The sequence below is a fragment of the Phyllobates terribilis genome, unplaced genomic scaffold (genome assembly GCF_046119375.1).
Source record: "Phyllobates terribilis strain yellow unplaced genomic scaffold, ASM4611937v1 Scaffold_5__5_contigs__length_657084704, whole genome shotgun sequence".
NCBI classification, from domain to species: domain Eukaryota; kingdom Metazoa; phylum Chordata; class Amphibia; order Anura; family Dendrobatidae; genus Phyllobates; species Phyllobates terribilis.
In genome coordinates, this window is record NW_027362765.1 from 50,065,212 (window position 1) to 50,084,825 (window position 19,614).

The 19,614-nt window shown below is 39.8% G+C and overlaps 1 protein-coding gene across 3 annotated transcripts in view; it reads left to right on the forward strand.

Moving 5' to 3' along the window:
* Positions 1–7,857, forward strand: part of LOC141271904 (uncharacterized) — a 90,321-nt gene extending 82,464 nt beyond the window's left edge. For all 3 annotated transcript variants that reach the window (XM_073682126.1, XM_073682128.1, XM_073682127.1), the window contains one exon: positions 5,861–7,857. In XM_073682126.1, the coding sequence (XP_073538227.1) occupies positions 5,861–7,689 (1,829 nt within the window). In that variant the 3' untranslated portion in view covers positions 7,690–7,857. The remainder of the gene's footprint in view (positions 1–5,860) is intronic.
* The last annotated feature ends 11,757 nt before the right edge of the window (positions 7,858–19,614 follow it).

Genomic DNA, 19,614 nt, shown 5'->3' on the forward strand with positions numbered 1-19,614 from the left:
GAGAGTCAGGCATCCAGCTACGAATCGCTTTAAGCTGGCCCGCTAGATAATACAGATAGAAGTCAGGCAGAGCTATTCCTCCCATATCTTTTGGTCTCTGAAGGGTGGATAACTTAAGTTTAGGTCTAGATTTCCCCCAAATGAATGTAGATATCAGCAAGTTAATAGACATGAAGAATGATTTGGGGATTGGTACTACACTGTGTTGCAGGGCATAACTAAATTTGGGGAGCAGGATCATTTTAATTAAATGTATCCGTCCAGACATGGATAGTGGCAATTTCCCCCATAAGGAAAACTTATCTTTAGCATACTCTAATAAAGGAAAGACATTAGCTAAGAGGTAATTTCTATCATCTTTATGAATTATGATTCCCAAATATTTAAAATGTGACACTATTGGTAAGGGAGATAGTTTTTCCAGGTCAGGGATTAGGACAGAGGTAGAAGAGAGGATTTCCCCCAATTTATATATAGCCCGGAATATGCGCTGAATTTGTCAATTATAGATATAGTATAAGGTGGAGTGTCCTTAACGTGATCCATAAAGATTATCATATAATCTGCATATAGACCGATTTTATCAGTCCTTTCAGCAATTGTAATACCTTTAACCCGTTCAGATGACCGCATTCTTATTGCCAATGCTTCAATTGCTAAGGCAAACTAAGCCAGGAACAGCGGGCATCCATGACAGGTCCCTCTTCCCAGTGGAAAAGATTTGGAGGACAGGTTATTTATCACTATTTTAGCTTGTGGGGCCTCATATACTATTTGAATCCACATTTGAAATTTAGGGCCAAAAGCAAATTTCTTCAAACAAGCAGATAAAAAGGGCCACTGTAATGAATCAAAGGCCTTAGCCGCATCTAGCGAGGCCAGTGCCCAATCATTCTCCGGCTTCAGGTAACTATATTGTACTATAGTTTGTACTCTTCTAATATTGATAAAGGTGTTTTTCCCTGGTGTAAAACCCGTCCGGTCTGGATGTATAATAGAAAGAATCACTTTATTTAACCTCATAGCCAATATTTTGGTAAGTATTTTATAATCTACGTTTAATGGTGAAATAGGACGGTATGATCCACAATCAAGGGGATCTTTCCCTTCTTTTCTCAGGACAATAATATTGGCATCATAAAAAGATTCAGGCAGCGAGCCGCCCCTTAGTGCATCCAAGAAATGAGGCATCAGCTCCGTTTGGTATTTATGATAGCATTCTAATGGTAGGCCATCCGGTTCCGGAGCCTTACCCAGGGAAATATCTGTCGGTGCTGTTTCAATCTCTTCCAGGGTAATATCAGCATCTAGACAGGCTTATTGAGAAGCATTCAACAGGGGGAACTGAAGGTCTGATAGATATGATAAGCCATCTGATTCATTATGGGTAGTTTGGGATCTATATAACAATTTGTAAAAATGGATTAAAAGTGAAACTCATCTGCAGTAGCTTGTATGAAAAGAGTGTAGTGACCACTGTACCCAAGGTTTATTTAACCATCTGACTGAGTCCCTGGTAAGATGTGTTTCCACCAATGCCACTATATGTGGTTGATAACTTTTGATTTGCGAAAATACCTTAACCCTTTTCTTAGGGGATTTGAGGCCTGTTACATTCCACGTCAGACATCTCAGTTGTGACGCCATTTATCTACGTATGGGATAGAAGTGAAACAGTTGGGGATCTAATAGTTGTATCACTACCATTTCTGATCATGGTCCTCCATTCTAACCCATACCATGTGATGTTTGGACCCAGTGAGTGTATCTACCACTTCGGGGGGACCCCCACAGTGTTTGGGCATGAAAGTGTAATAAAGAGGGTTGTACCTCCAGACAACACTTAACACAAAACCATCAACAACTGTTGACATAACTAAACCAAGACATAAAGTCAAATATTTCTTGTGACGCTTAATTTCAGGGGATACCATCACTGATTTCAGTGTTGGGTATAGATGTATCTCTGACGAAGCAGAATCCGAACACCCGCATATGTAAACGGTATATCTGACTCTATAGACCCCTATGTACAATAAGAATAGAGAAGCGGTGCAAAAAGGAGCCATCCTTTCCTGTGTTCCAGGTGCAATTGGAGCCACTCCACTGCCTCATCTGGAGTAGCAAAGAAAATGATGGAGTTATCAAAGACGATTCGAAGACGAGCATGATATGCCATTGCATAGACAATGCCCCTGTCCTTGAGTTTCTTCTTTACATACATGTATTGGGCCCTCTGCTTCTGTAGTTCCATGGAGAAGTCAGGAAAGATAGAAATTGTTGAGTTGTTATATTTAATAGGGCCTCTTTGTCTAGCCAAGCGCTGGGTAGTGTTTCTGTCTTTACAGTTTAGTAGCTTAGCCAGAAAAGGTCTAGGTGGGGCTCCGGGGAGGGGGGGGGCCTTGCTGGGACTCTGTTGGCCCTCTCCACTGCAAAGACCGGGGAGTATTCATTTCCCGGGGTAGATTTAAGCCAATTTTCCAAGAATGCTTCCGGCTGTTGTCCCTCCGGCTGTTGCCCGTTCTGGCAGACCTATAATTCGTATGTTGTTTCTACACATTCAATTTTCCAGCTTTTTGGCGTCAGGCATTTATGGAACCAGCAACTTTGGTCAGTTTTGCAGCAATAGGAGGTATTTTATCTTCCAATTCTGACACCCTTGACTCAGCCTCAGAGACACGTTTCCTCATATCTTGCATGTCTTGGCGAAGTAGGCCCACATCTGAGTGTACCTCCTCAATCTTTCCTGTCAAGAGGGGGCTGCTCAGCCGTTATGTCTCTTGCCTCTCGGGCCTTCCACTTTCCCTTTCAAGGCCTCAGAATGGTTGTCACACGGCTCTCTCCTCTTGCTCCTAAAGCCCTCAGGTAGGCCGCGGCACCAGGTTGTCCAGTGCAATCACCGCGATCTCCCCAAAGTAACCTATTGCCGCTTCTATTCTTAGCAGAGTAACCACTCTCCAGCAGACACCCCCAATGACTGCCGCACACCGGAACGCCCAGTTAACCTCAAGATGCTGGGCGCCTGTGCCTCCGAGATCTGCGGGTCGGGCAAGGACCAGAGCCCTCACCACAGCAGCCCCTCTGAAGTGCCGCGTTCCTCGCCTCTCCGCAGCTGTTCAGTCATTTTTTAAAAGTTTTCACTCTCAATGCTCTAGCTTGGGAAAAAAAACAAAATCAAATATCCAAGAGTGGGCAAAATCTGTGCTGCAAGTCTTTAACCATCCTAAAGGCTTATTTGAGCTCTGCATATTTCTGCATTAGGAGGTGAATTGGACAGGTGATGTCTCATCTACTGATACCTATTGATCGGGCGTGCGTACTGCCAGATATCAGTAGGCATGATGTCGGTTGATCCCCTCATCTTCCAATGCGCAATTGAGCAGAGCAGGACTGTGCCTTTGAGTTTGGCTTTCCTATTGCTCCATTATTTCATAATTGAGGTTCAAACAGAACATTCTTTCAGGAGGTTGTAGCTTCTTCAGTTGCAGTAGGTTCGGTTTATTAGTGACAATCGATCGTTGAACTGATCATTCTCCCAATTTTTCCATATACTGAAACACTCAACTAGCAGTGGTGTTTTTCCTTGAAAACAAAAGGATCGCCAGTTGGAAATCGAACAGGCTGGATTTCTTTTTTTATTCAACATCATGATGTCGGTGAGAGTCAGGAGGCCCCTGTACAAATTAGTCTGCTAGCAGATACCAACAGTATTGGTGGGTTTGACTGACAGTAGCCTTATGTATATCGGGGACGTTTAAAAGGGTTTTCCCACAAACAAAGTGCATTTTAATGAATAGAGTTTGGAATAATAATAAGTTCCACAATTGAATGTTTTAAAAAATGTTCCTGTGCTGAGATAATCTTATAAATGTGACCCTGCTATGTACTATATAATAGCTGTGTCTGACCATACACGGACATGGTCTGATCATACCATAGCTCCTAGGCAGGGGAGGAAACATAAGCGAGTATATAGACGACACAGTAAGGGCTCGCAGCAGGACTGGTGACTCAACAGAAACACTAGCTACTATGATAAAAGAGGCAGGGAAATGTGTTACCTCACAGAAATAAGCAGCTACGAGCCCAAGTGATGTGGTCAAGACCATATAGGAAGAAATGGGAAATAAGGCAATTAGTCATTGGATATAACTGTATACCTCCCAGCTGTTTCACTGTCCTTGGAGGTCAGGACAATGTGCCGATTTTCACTTCTGTGAGAATTCTCTCCCCTACCTTCTGCTGTCTTCATCGCTCCATATCTCCTCCTCCTCCCCAGACTCTGGGGTCGGGACCAGCATCTCTCTGCTCTCTACACACTTACATTCAATTAAATAAGTCATTCTTCTCTTTTCTTGAGATCTGGTCTTATAGGGATTTGAACGCCCAAACTGTATCATTGCAGGAAGCAGAAAAAGCTACAATTCACAGCCTGCACTGTCAAGTATTGTAGATTTCTTTGTACTTGCATATGCATCGTACTATCCTAAATTACAGAAAGTTGTACTGGTGTATAAAGCTACATTACTCTATCTATATGCCTGTATTTTAGGGATGAAATAAAAGTCAGATTTTTCTTTCTAAATTTAAAATTGCTAAAAAAAATAATGAAAAACAATTACAATAATGCTATTTAATGCACTTAAAAGCACATTTGGTATCCCTGTAATTGTAACAGACCAGACAATACAGTAATCAAATTATTTACAGTAAGAAATACCTAGTGTAAAAACTGACATGATTTATTTTGCTACTTACATGAAATCCATACAAAATGTAATAAAAATATGACATTGAGATTGTGATTACACGTAGGTTAAATGCCGAGTTTTTATCAGCACATTTTTTTCATTTGCATTTTTTTGCCTTGTCATCTCTTATTTGATGTGTTTTTAATACAGATTTGAAGCATCTTTTTTTTTTTTTTTTTTTAATAGTTCGGTGCAGACATAAGACAAATTTGGGGAGAAAGAGGGTGTGTCTTATAATAAGAATGTAGCGTACCAGGTTGGGGGCAGCTGTTGTGGAGCGGGGTCCCAAGGTCACTGTTGCAGGAAGTTGGCGGCGGCAGGAGTGGGGGGCGATGCTGAGGGCCCCAGGCTGGGAGGAGAGGGCTATTTGGCGGTACAGCACTGCGGCGGGCTCCAGACTTTTCACTAAATGTATGCAGAGCCACCGCACCAGAATGATATAGATGGTCCATAATGTGTTCGAGTGACACATCAGAGTCCGCTCGTCAGGAGTTTGTAAAAACCAAGTGCTTCAGGGTCCTGCCATAGACATATTGACATGGGTTCTATTAATAATGCAAATAAAAGTGGTGCTAAAACGCAGCCTTGCCTGGTGCCGCATGATAGATGTAAGGGTGAAAGGGTTCTGAAGTCCACCCTAATATTAAAGTGTATGGAACAAGATTCATGGCGCAATCGAGTCAAATGCTTTGGAGACATCCCATTACAAAATCGCCCTGTATCTGAAATGATAGTGATAGTCACTGAGCAACCAGGCATAAACCTTGTTTGAGCAGGATGTCTTAATGAATGAATCACTGAGGATACCCACCTAGCTAATATTTTGGCCAAAGTTTTAATATCCGATTGCAGTAGGGAAATTGGTCAGAATCACAGTCTAGGGTGCTTACCAGACTGGCAGTACACATGCTTTACCACTGCTTCATTCATTTCCTCTGGAGCTTCACTCAGCTCTTTCTGACAGTCCCATAGAGGATAAGCATCCAACTGCTGGGATAAGAATTCCTCTTTCTACTGATTGACTCGAGTCACAACGGTTGGACTGCCACTGATCAATAAGTTTTCTTTTCATTGAACAACTCTTTTAATAAAGGTTATATTTTTGGCAGATGACTGCTCCAGGACATTACAAGGACATTGGACATCTTCATATTTCAAAGCAGAAGATGATGGCGTAACACAACATAGATATGAAGAGCAAATCAAAGATTTAGCGTCTGAACATTTTAAACAGGTCCTATCAAAGATTGTTAAGCAAACTAAAAATCACAAAAGGGTTGATAAAGCGCAACCAGCTCACCCTGTAAAGAAATCATATTCATGTTCAGAATGCAGGAAATGTTTTAGCCAGAAATCAGATCTTGTTAAACATCAGAGAATTCACACAGGGGAGAAGCCATTTTCATGTTCAGAATGTGGGAAATGTTTTAATCTTAAATCAACTCTTTTAAAACATGAAAAAATTCATCTAGGTTTGAAGCCGTTTTCATGTTCAGAATGTGAGAAATGTTTTAGCCTGAAATCAGAACTTGTTACACATCAGGGAACTCACACAGGGGAAAAGCCATATTCATGCTCAGAATGTGAGAAATGTTTTCATCACAAATCATCTTTTATAAGACATCAGAGAAGTCACACAGAGAAACAGGAATTTTCATGTTCAGAATGTGAGTTATGTTTTAGATTCAAATACAAACTCATTATGCATCAGAGAGTTCACACAGGTGAAAAGCCTTTTTCATGTTCAGAATGTGGTAAATGTTTTAGGATTAAAGCCTCTCTTGTTATGCATGAGAGAAATCACACCGGGAAAAAGCCATTTACCTGTTTAGAATGTGGATATTCTTGTCATCAAAAAGCAAAACTTTTTGCACATCAGAGAAGTCACACAGGAGAGAAGCCATATTCATGTTCAGAATGTGAGAAACGTTTTAGCAATAAGTCTGTTCTTGTTCACCATCAGAAAATTCACACAGGGGAGAAGCCATATCCATGTTCAGAATGTGAGAAACGTTTCAGCAATAAGACTGATCTTGTTCGCCATGAAAAAATTCACACAGGGGAGAAGCCATATCCATGTTCAGAATGTGAGAAACGTTTCAGCAGTAAGACTGGTCTTCGTCACCATCAGAAAATTCACACAGGGGAGAAGCCATTTTTGTGCTCACAATGTGGAAAAAGTTTTAAACTGAAATCAGATCTTGTTAGACATCAGAGAATTCATACAGGGGAGAAACCTTTTTCATGTTCACAATGTGGAAAAAATTTCAGTTGTAAGGCATATCTTGTTTCACATCAGAAAATTCACATGGGTGTCAAGTTATTTTTAATTTCAGAACATATGAAAAAAAGCATTAAATCAAATATCGCACAAGAGAGGACTCAAACAAATAAACCATATTCATGTTCAGTATGTGGGAAACATTATAGCAGCAAGTCATATCTTGTTATACATCAGCGATCTCACACAGGGGGCAAGCCATTCTCATGTTCAGAATGTGGAAATAGTTTTAACATGAAATCAGACCTTCTTGTACATCAGAGAGTTCACACAGGGGAGAAGCCATTTTCATGTTCAGTGTGTGGAAAATGCTTTACAAAGAAGTCAAATCTCAATACACATCAGAGTATTCACACAGGGGAGAAACCATTTGTGTGCTCACTATGTGGAAATTGTTTTAAACTGAAATCAGATGTTGTTAGACATCAGAGAATTCACACAGGGGAGAAGCCTTTTTCTTGTTCAGAATGTGAAAAATGCTTTACAAAGAAGTCAAATCTGATTAGACATCAGATAACTCACACAGGGGAGAAGCCATATTCATGCCAAGGATGTGAGAAATGTTTTAATCAGAAAACAAGTCTTGCCAAACATCAAAAAAACCATTGTAAAGAAATGCAAGAGCGCAATAGGGTCTTATCCAGGTTAAAGGTGTGATAAATAAAGGTAAAACCGCTCGCCTTGTAAGGTTTTGTGAGACACAACACTTAAAGAGGCTAAAGACCAGATGCAGAAGCTTACATAAAATATCAAATAAAAGTAACTGGATTGGTAGTGTTTCTGCGCTATCTGGAATTATGACACTGGTTATAATAGATAAAATTACAGGTTTAATGTCGACGCGTTTCAGCATCCACCGACTCCTTCCTCAGGACAACCATACAAAAATAAGCGAGGTAGTATAAACATACATGGTATATATTCAGAAAAAATTCAAAAAAAGGGCGCGAAGTGCAGAGGGAGGAGTATATACAATCACATGTCAAAACACCGCTAATGAAGTTCTATGATTTCCTCATGATTACAATAATAAAGTGCAAACAACTTGAATTATCCACTTTATTATTGTCATTTTATTTATACTTCATTGTCAAATATATGTATGTCCCCCTGTTGTTCCAAAAATATATGTAATCATTAGACCTTCATTAGCGGTGTTTTGACATGTGATTGTATATACTCCTCCCTCTGCACTTCGCGCCTTTTTTGATTTTTTTTCTGTAAATATACCATGTATATTATACCACCTCGCTGTTTTTGTATGGTTGTCCTGAGGAAGGAGTCACTGGACTCTGGAATGTGTCGACATTAAACCTTCAATTTTATCTATTATAACTTTTGTCATAATTCCAGAGAGCACAGAACCACTTCCATATAATATTCTATGTGCCCCTTCCCTCCATCCTTCAATAGTGCAGTGTGCTCCCTAAACTGCTCTTTAGGCTGCGTGCCCACTATGTGTTTTTCAAGCGTTTTTGCCACGGAATTTCTGCAGCAAAAACGCTTAAAAAATGCTTGATAATACGTGCCCCATGGCCCCCAATGATCTGCATGTGCTGTGCACATGCTGCGGAAATTTCTTCTGCGGATTATCATTGCGGAACAATACGCAGCATATCTATTAATTTTGCGGACACGCAGAGTAATTGCCGCCATTGACTTGCATTGAAATGCATATTATCCATGTCAGCACATTTGCACATACGGATAATATGCAATTCTATGTGCGGATGGTACCCGGGTCTGGAGAAGAGGAGACTCTCCTCCAGACTCGGGTACCATAGAACCTGTTAAAAAAAGAATTTAAAATAAAAAATAAAGATTATACTTACCTTCCGATGGCCCCGGTGTTTTCTCCGCTCCATCTGGTCTGTTGTATGGGTCGCGGTGGCGTGAAAGGACCTGCCATGACGTCATTGAGTGATGTGAGAAGTCACACGACCGCTGACGTCGGCGGTCGTGTGACCTGTCACATGACTCAATGACGTCGTCGCAGGTCCTTTCACACCACCGCGATCGATACAACACGCCGGACTCAGCGGAGAAAACATCGGGGGCCATCGTAAGGTAAGTATAATCTTTATTTTTTACCATTTTTATTCTTTTTTTTTTTAACTAACTTGGTCACACTACTATAAATCCATGCCGGTTGCATGGATTTATATAGTGTGACCAAGTTGTCAAGCACTTTTCCAAGTGATGCTAAAATCGCTTGGAAAGCGCTTGACACCCGCATGCGGAAATGCATGCAAAAACGCTTGACAAACGCTTCTACCTGGCAGGAAAAACGCATGTAAAATCCGCATGTGTTTTTCCTGCCAGGGAGAAGCGGAAAAAATATGCAGCATTTCTGCATCGTGGGCACTTAGCCTTATGCCCCACTATGTACTCTGTTGCCTCTTCGCTTCTGTGTGTAAAAGGGGTAACCGTTACCTTCCCCTTTGCACTGAGCTAGTATGTTATTTTGCTGTGTGGTATGTAAAGTAGAGGTAAGGGTTAAGCCCCTCACAAATGCTCCCTTCTATGATTGTGGCTTCTCACATCCACTCCATTGACTTCAATGAAGATTTCTCACTCGTTGTCCATCACGTCCCCCCCACATCTGAGATGTGGATCCATGCATGTAGAACAGTGGTGGCCAAAACAAACGCTTTTTCCCAATGATCACAATTTTGTCCATTGCTTTATTAACTACTAATACTATAAAGCTAATTGTACCATGCATTATTAGGGTATGTTCACACGAATAGTGTTATGCTAATAGGTTGCTCAGATGATAGATTTTTCACATGGACCAAATAGCCGCTTAAAAAAAAACATTGCATCATGCACTATTCCATACCGTATTTCAGATGAGTCTCGCTCAGTCAAGTCTTTGGGTGCATAGAAAAAAAATCAATCCCATACGGATCACCAGTATAGCATCTTATTTTTACGAATGAATTTAAATTATTAACATAGAAAACTGTATTTGGTCTTGTAAATGTAATTGATTGCTCATTTATCAAATGGTTGTCACACGGATGGCAATACAGGTGAAAAATAAGCTATTTTCTTTTTTATGCACATGTGATCTTAGACTTACCAGTATCAGCTAATTAAAACTGCACAGTGTATGGATTTTTCTAAAGTGATAAAATTAATATTGTACAGAATTAAATTCAGTCGATTGGTTCTCAGTTTCTCATGTGATCTCCCTTGGGAAAATTAATTGTCTGCAATTACCAATAATTTCTTACCCCAAAAAAGATAACACGCTATATAAAACATACTGTATACATTGGATATTTCACATTAATTTAAGTGTCTCAAAACTTGTTATTAAAACATAATAAATGTTTCCTTTAAAACTTACGGTATATGCTTGGGCTTGGTCTTTCTTTATCATATTTAGTTGTTTCACCTTCTGATGTTGACTTCAAGACGAGAAGGTGAGCAATGCTGATGACTTAGCGCTGGCATACGGCTTCCATGACACGTTCCTTAGAATAGCACGTCAGAGTATGGATTTCAGATTTTTAAGACACTGTTTTTGAAAATGATTTATTCATAGAAGATAATTATATTAACCATATTACACTACTTAGCTAAATTTGGATGTGTCCTATCCAAATAATTGCTGTCCTTTTACTTACTAGAAAGAGTCCTTTTGATATTGAACTGCTAGCTATCAAAAAGGCATACCCAAGAGGTATCTGTCATTGGATAACCTCCGAAATAAGATTTGCCATCTCAGTCCCAAAGTTACATATTCCAAGGCAAAACCATATTAGATGTATAAAATAAGTGTCCATTCCCAATGACAGTGATATTGGAACACTACCGCTTCTAAATAGCCTTAAATGGGCCTTGCCAAGCAAGAGGTGAAATGAACTCAGAACTTTGTTCAATTAGAACAAAAGTGTTTTTTTTAAGCAGCGTCTTGGTTAATATCTGTACTCTAAAACATAATTTTGACACCCCTCACTTGAGACGGCTAAACAAAGGTTAAAGTCAGAAAGAGCATGGCAGGAAAATTGTGGAATACTTCGGAAAATTATGTAAGCTTCTCTTCCTTTTGATACACAAGGCAAACACATCGCAGGCTGTCCGAAGATCCAAAAGCCAACCAGCTTCCTACACTCAGCAGCACTGCTGCTTTAATCAACTAATTTACCCATCAAAACACTCTGAAGGATAAAAAAGGCACATACATAAAGCGAATGCTGCAGCCAATCAATGACTGCTGATTGGCTGTAATGGTCATGCGATGACCTCGGCAAATGTTGATTCAACCAGATGCAGGACTACAGAGGAGTTGTTGTGGTCCAGGAGGTATCAATTTTTTTTCTCACCTCTCTGGGCCCATTGATAAAGTATTGTGCAATAGCAAACAACCCCTTTAAAAGGTACTGTTCATGAAGCCAATGTGTCACTGCACTGATGTTGGATATCCTGGGGCCAGGGGCTCCTTCCTTATCCCTAAAGTTAGGGGCACCCTAGCTATCCCAGCTCCCATTACTTCTAATGGTGAAGACACCAGGGCCACGTGCCTTGCTGAACTCCTGAATAAGCCCTTATATGTCCCCTCCCCCAGCAAGGGATGTGGAGAGTAGTAATGAATAAGAATATACAAACCAGACTAACAAGGGAAGACGTACAGGGATAAATGAAAGTACCAATCATACAAATATGCACTCACAAACAACAGAGTGAAACACCATGTACTAGAGGAAGGAAAAAACAAATAGGAGAGGATGAGGATATGCACACAGACAATTCACCAAGCAACAGTCTTTAGAATACCATATCGAAATCCTCCTCAAACAACCAGCTCCTCCAATTTCAGAACCAGGCAGTACGATTCAACACTGATAATCCCTGATTGCCAGAGGCGAGAATATGTAGCAGAGGGGAGAGGCCAATACTGAACAGCTGAGACCATCAAAGTAGGAATGCTTCAGAAACTCTCAACTGAACAGATTAACACCTGCACTGCTAGCAGAAACCTGCACTGTTTAATATGATGAAGTGCTTCTATTCAGTGCTGGAGTATGTGAAATCAGTCTTCTGGCCCCTATCTGTCTCGGTAAACCCATGACATAATACAATGGTATTATAATAATAATTTTTATTTTTATAATGCCAACATATTCTGCAGAACTATACAATTCAGAGGCTACTGGTACAAACAAGATAAAACATTTCAACACATAGTTCAATGCATACCAAGAGGAGAGAGGGCCCTGCTCGCAAACTTGCAATCTGAGGAAATAGAGGTAACTCGAAAAGTAAAAATAAAGTGCTTGTCAGGTAAGGTCCAGCCACTAATATAATATAGGCATTCAAATAATGCTGCATGATCTAGTGAGGAGTCAGTATCTGTACAAGTACAGATACAAAGTGCTACTGAGTTCGTGGAAGAGAGAACAGGGGATAGTTAGATTAGTGAGGTGTGGTTATAGGCTAGTCTAAAGAAATGTGTTTTTAGCTTGAAACAGTGGATACTTGGAATTAACCGGATTGTCTGGGGAAGTGTATTGCAGAAAACTATTGCAGCACGAGAAAAGTCCTGGGGAGGAGGAGGTTCAAATTATAGAGATGTTAGTCCTAGCGGTTATTAGGGGAACGGAGAAGACTCATAGGGTGGGTGGTAGACAGAGATGAGGGAGGAGATGTAGGGCAGTGCAGAGCTGTGGATAGCTTTGTGTGTAAGAGTGATAAGTTTATATTAGCTCCTGTAGCAGATGGACAACCAGTTCAAAGACTGGCACATGGTGGTGGCATCACTGTAGCTATTGGAGATAAATATGATCCTAGCTGCTGCATTCAAGATTCAGTGAATCAGAGGAACAGTAAGAGATTTTGCTGAGTCAAAGGTAAGAAAAAGTCGAATTCTAGAGATGTTTTTGAGGTGCTGGTGGCATTGGCAAGTGAGCGATCAAATAAAGAGAGTGACGGAAAGAGAAAGGAAAAAGTCCAATATAACCCAATACAGCAGGCAATCTGCTTAGGAGTTAGAGATAGAGCCACAAATAGAGATGGCATTTTCAGGTTTAGACAAATCCTAAGAAAATAAAAACAAAATGAGCATATACCCTTGAGTTAATAAGTAAATAGTAATAGTACTTATAACATAGGGTACTTAGTTAACACTATTTTGTTCAAAAACACGTAAAAGCCATCCCACCGTGATAAGGTATACCCAGTCGGGACGGTTATCCTGTCTCTAATATTAAAAGCTTAGCTTGTGTCAGCTGAGTTCAATGTAGGAAGGGGCAGAGCAGGACAGGGGCCCGACTGGTCAGACGCCTGCCCTTGGGAAACTATCTAGATGAAATGCCTAGCTCAAAAAAGTGAGCCATGCGCTTGTTTGTACAAAGCATTCTAGGAGTTTAGAGATAACGGGAAGATTAGAGACAGGTCTATAGTTGGCAGCACAGTTCTGGTCAAGGGATGGATTTTTTAGTAATGGGTTTAGGATGGAGTGTTTAAGCAGGAGGGATAGCTATCAGAAGAAAGAAAGAGGTTAAATAAGTTAGCTAGGTAGTGTCAGCCTGGGAGAAAATGAAGGAAATGAGAGGGAATATGTTCACTGTTGCAGGTAGTAGGGCGAGAAGATGCGAGGAGCCTGGTAACCTCTTCTTTTGTGATGGGTTCAAAGAACAAAAATGAACTTAGTGAAGTGCAGGAGGGAAGAGAAGCCATGATATTAGGGGATTGGGAGACACTATACTATCGGATATGATACATCTTTTTCTTTGAAATAATTTGCTAGATCTTCAGTGCTGAGGTTGATGATAGGGGCCTGCACTTTAGGACTAGGGACAGATTAAAAGGTGTCAAATAGTCCTTTAGGATTGTTGGATAGTGAGATAAGGATGTTAAAGTAGGCTTGTTTGGAGAGGTGAAGGGCAGAGTTAAATGTTTAAGCATAAACTTTTAATGGAAGAAATCTTTGTCCAAAAGGGATTTTCTTCACAGAAGCTTGGCACAAGTGCAGCACCGCTGGAGAAAACGTGTTTGCAGCGAGTTGACAGTGTGTGCAGTAGGGGTTCTAGGAATAGGGGGAGCAGCTTCATCAAAGGCACTTTCCAATGTTTTATTATACTGTTTCTATACGACATGAGATAGAGGAAATTGGGGCCAATGCTGAATGTAAGTTCTTCATAAGCTGCTGGGTATTGATGGCACCTAGATTTCTGTATGTGTGGTAAGTGGGTGTCCTGAGAGGAGCAACAATTCTTGACAGAGAATGAAAGAAGGTTGTGGTCAGAGAGTGGGTAGAGGGGAATTAGTAATGTATTATTTATTTTATTCACTTATATAGCGCCATTAATTACACAGCGCTTTACAGACATAATCGGCACTATCTCCATTGGAGCTCACAATCTAGATTTCCTATCAGTATGCCTTTTGAGTGGAAGAAACCCACACAAACACGGGGATAACATATAAAGTCTTTGCCGATGTTGTCCTTTGTAGGATTTGAACCCAGGACCCCAGCGCTGCAAGGCTGCAGTGCTTGCCACTGAGCCATTGTGCTGCACAGTAAGATCATGCATAGAGCAGAGCCGTGAACAGACCACATTTATTGTATTCCCATCTTCATGAGTAGAAGAGTTGGTAAGCTGTGAAATACAGAGAGAGGAGGTTAGGGAAAGAAAATGAATGGCAGATGGCAAGAGCGGATCATCAATGAGGATGTTAAAGTTCCCGAAGGTGAGAGTGAGAGTGTCACAGGATATAAAATGTGGAAACCAGATGGCAAAGTGATCCAGGAACAGGTGAGAGCGGCCTGGAGGGCGGTACACAACTGTCAATCGCAGACAGAAGGAGTGCAGAAGTCTCTGACAGTGTGGACCTCAAAAGAAGGGGGGAGATAAGTGAGGGTGCAAGAGGAATGACCCATAAAGCACATTTTGATGAAAGAGGCTAACCAACAACTCCACTTTGCTGCTCTCAGGTCTAGGGGTATATGAATTGATTAAGTACTGTGATAGGAAAACCATTATTTCTAATATTTAAGGATTCCATAATCACAGCGTCTGCTTAGTGCATAGCAAATGTGGTGCCAATATTCAAAATGGGTCAAAAACTACACCCAGAAAATATAACCTCTATGTTCAAGCTCATACAGTGGGCAAAATATTTAATGATTTCCTAAGAGATACTATCGTGGAGTATTTCAATAAAATGTATTGGAAACTGAGAAAATGTATAATTGTGCAACAACTGGCTTAATGATAGAATTAGAGTGTAGTTATTTATAGAACACACACTGATTGGGCCACAGTTAACAGGGGGATACCACAAAGTCAGTATTGGGATCTCTTCTTTTCAATATATTTATGACTTTTTAAAGGACATACAAAGTAGAATTTCAATATTTGCAGATGATACTAAGCTCTTCAAAGTAATTAACACAGGAGGATAAATTAATACTACAGAGTAGTGTTGAGCGAGTATGTTCTATTAACCCTTTTGCCGAGTATGCTCGGGCCGAGCTCCGAGTATTTATAGCTGCTCGGTGATAAGGTTAAATCGCTCCCATGTGCATGATTTGCAACTGTTTGACAGCTTTATTACAAGTGAGGAATGTCTATTTTCCAAGGAGGTACAAAGGACATAGAGGACAAAACTGAATATGGGTGAGATCTTTCTTATTTAATCCTTTGTACACTCAAATGTTATATGTATTGAGTCTGTTCACCATTTGGACTCGTGTGTATTGAGACCCTACTGTCAATAACTGTACTCTTATAGGGACAAGGGTCATCAGTCAGTTCTCTCTTACAATTTTAATATGTTTGTCTACCAAAAAAATTCTCTTTTTAAGAAAAATACTCAATAAAAGTTACATTTTAAATCCCCAATTTTGCTATTTTCTGACTCTTCTAATTTAGAACAGAGGCTGCGATTTAGGAGAATAGTAAGCAGATAGGAGGGGTTTCCTTAGCGTCCCCCGGATGCCAAGCCTCTGGAAAACAGACATTATAAAACCAGATTTATCTGCAATCAGACCTCTGCTATGGGCCATACAGGTAAGTATAGATTTACTTTTCTATCACTTGTATGGCCATAGTAGAGGTCTGATATCGCCCGGGGGGGGTGACAGATTCCCTTTAAGTTCAACATTTAAACATATTGAGCCATACAAATATGTGCTACGTGGTAAAACACGGCAGGAGCATGGCCTGGACACAAATGGAACCAGACACTCTATTTCAATGTTCTGAACACCACTAGAATCAATTAATAAAATGTTCTTATGTATGGGATGTTAAAATGTCTCTCTTCGTAATACACTGTTGTTATGCCTGGCTAGATGGCATAGGAAAGTAAGAAAATTGGGCAATATGAATACTAAATCATGTTTTGCCATCCTGTGATGGGAAAACAGTACCGTAATTTGGGCGGTAGTTAACATTTAGTCAATAGTGTCCCTTTGTTTTTACCTGTATCTAATTCTCAAACCTTGAAAGTTATTCATCAAATATACTTTGCATGGTATTCCAGAAAACCAGGGTAATCAGTTTATTTCCAAATTATGGAAATCATTTTATAATAAGATCAATAGTATGTTGCAATTATTTTTTCTCCTGCCTGCCATCCAAAGACCAAGGGTCAGACAGAATATATTAATCAGAGGCTCAAGCAATACCTTCAGTGTTATGTACGGTGGAGAAAATAAGTATTTGATACACTGCCAATTTTGCAAGTTTTCCCACCTACAAAGAATGGAGAGGTGTGTACTTTTAACCACAGGTACACTTTAACTGTGAGAGACAGAATCTAAAAATAAAAACTAGAAAATCACATTTTATGATTTTTAAATATTTAAATTGCATTTTATTTCATGAAATAAGTATTTGATCAACCAGCAAGAATTCTGGCTCTCACAGACCTGTTAATTTGTCTTTAAGAAGCCCTCCTACTTTGCACTCATTACCTGTATTAATTGTACTTATTTGAACTCGTTAACTGTATAAAATCTTTTCCTATGTTAGACCTTTCAAGTCAAATGCTCTCCTACAGAACAATAAATATACCCTATATAGAAAACCAGGAGCATAAAGCCAACAGTAAAATATAATGAATTTTATTGATCAAAGTAAAAATACATACTGTACCTTAAAAACAAGATACAAAAGGAGAAGTTATACCAGAATACGATCTGACCAAGGGAGTACATATACACAGGTTATTCTATAAAAATCTATGTACTATCATTACACAGAAAATGAAGCTAAAGGTAAATGTTGCTTGTGTGCATATATTTAGCTCAAATAAAACATGCAAAGAAGCATACTGAGCAGGGTATAAAGGATCATCAAGCGTGTAAATCACATGTGGATAGACAAATCCTACAGATGGTTTTCAAATTATAATATAGTATAATATCCAAAGAATATCATGCACCCTGCTATGAATACTACATGGTGTCAATGATGCATTTATTCACCCACAATCCACCTGGTTGATATAGAATAACATAAATCTTTCTCAGTTAAGTTGTATCAGAGGCATGTGAGCAATAGCCTATAGTCAGTCTTATAATAACATAGTTACCCAAGGTCAGGGCCAATAGGCAGAAGAACAGCCATAGTTACCCAAGATCAGGGGTATTTTTTTGACCATTGGAGTTCAAAATATGAACTCCAATATAGCGCTTCTTCCCTTCTAAACTTTGCACTGTGCCTCAAAAGTAGTTTTCGACTACATATGGGTTATCGGCGTACTCAGGAGAAATTGCACAACAAATTCTGGGGTCCATTTTCTCCTGTTATGTGAAAATGAAAATATTGGGGGCTAAAACAAATTTTTTATGGGAAATTTTTTTTTTTTTTCATTTTTACAGATCCACGTTGTAAAATTCAGTGAAGCACCTGTGGGTTCAAGGTGCCCACCACACATCTAAATAAATTGCTTGAGGAGTTTAGTTTCCAAAATGGGGTCACCTGTGGGGGGTTTCCATTGTTTAGGCACATCAGGGGCTTTCCAAATGTGATATGACACCTGCACACCATTCCATCAAAGTCTGCGTTCCAAAATGTTACTCCTTCCTTTCTGAGCCCTGCCGTGCCCTCAAACAATAGTTTTCACCCACATATGGGGTATCTTCGTGCTCAGAAAAAATTGCACAACAAATTTTGGGGTCCATTTTCTCCTGTTACCCCTTTGAAAATAAAAAACATTTTTGTGGGAAAAATGTGAAAGTTATTTTTACATCTCAATGTTATAAACTTCTGTGAAGCACCTTGGGGTTCAAGGTGCTCACCACACATCTAGATAAGTTCCCTGAGGGGTCTAGTTTCCAAAATGGTGTCACTTGTGGGGGTTTCCACTCTTTAGGCACATCAGGGGCTCCCCAAACGCGACATGGAGTTCGCTAATTATTCAAGAAAATTTTACATTCAAAAAGTCAAATGGCGCTCCTTCCCTTCTGAACTATGCTGTGCACTCAAAAAGTGGTTTTCCCCCACATATGGAGTATCGTTGTGCTCAGTAGACATTGCACAACAAATTTTGGGGTCCAGTTTTTCCTGTTACCCTTGCGAAAATAAAACAAATTGGGTGTAAAGTAAGATTTTTGTGAAAAGAAATTAAATGCTAATTTTTTCCTTTCACATTCCATTAATTGCTGTGAAGCTCCTGAAGGGTTAATACACTTCTTGAATGTGGTTTTGAGCATGTTGAGGGGTGCAGTTTTTACAATGGTGTTATTTTTGGGTATTTGCTGTCATATAGAACCCACAAAAGTGACTTCAAATGTGATGTGGTCCCTATAAAAAATGGTTTTGTAAATCGAAAAATTAGAAATCGCTGGTCAAATTTTAACCCTTATAAGTTCCTAAGGGGAAAAAAATGTGGCTCCAAAATTGTGCTGATGTAAAGTTGACATGTGGGAAATGTTATTTATTAACTATTTTGTGTGACATATCTCTCTGATTTAAGGGCATGAAAATACAAAGTTTGACAATTGCAAAAATGTTTAAATTTTCACCAAATTTACGATTTTTTCACAAATAAACGCCAGTCATATCAAATAAATTTTACCACTATCATGAAGTACAAATATGTCATGGAAAAACAATCTCAGAATTCTTACCTCATAAAGTGACACTAGTCAGAATTGTAAAAATTGGCCTAGTCATTAACGTGCAAACAGCCTTCGGGGGTAAAGGGGTTAAAGTCCAGTGCGACCAGGACCGGTTGCTTACATAGTGCCAGCTTTAGCTCTTGGAATGCCGTCTCTGTTTCAGCCATCCGTTTGGCCATTGTTGATTTGGTGCCTTTCAGAAGATCCAACAGTGGTAAGGCCATCATGGCAAAATTTTGGATAAACCACCAGTAATATTGCACAATTCCAAGAAACGCTCTCATCTGCTTCTTGGAGAGTGGTTGCGGCCACTTCTGGATTGCCTCGACCTTGTTTATTTGCGTCTTGATTTTGCCTCTCCCAATGGTATAGCCTAAGTACTGGGCCTCTTCCTTCCCTATGGCACATTTTTTTGGGATTTATAGTAAACCCAGCCTTTCTCAGAACATCCAGAATCACCTCTAACTTTGGTAAATGACTACCCCAGTCTGGACTAAAGA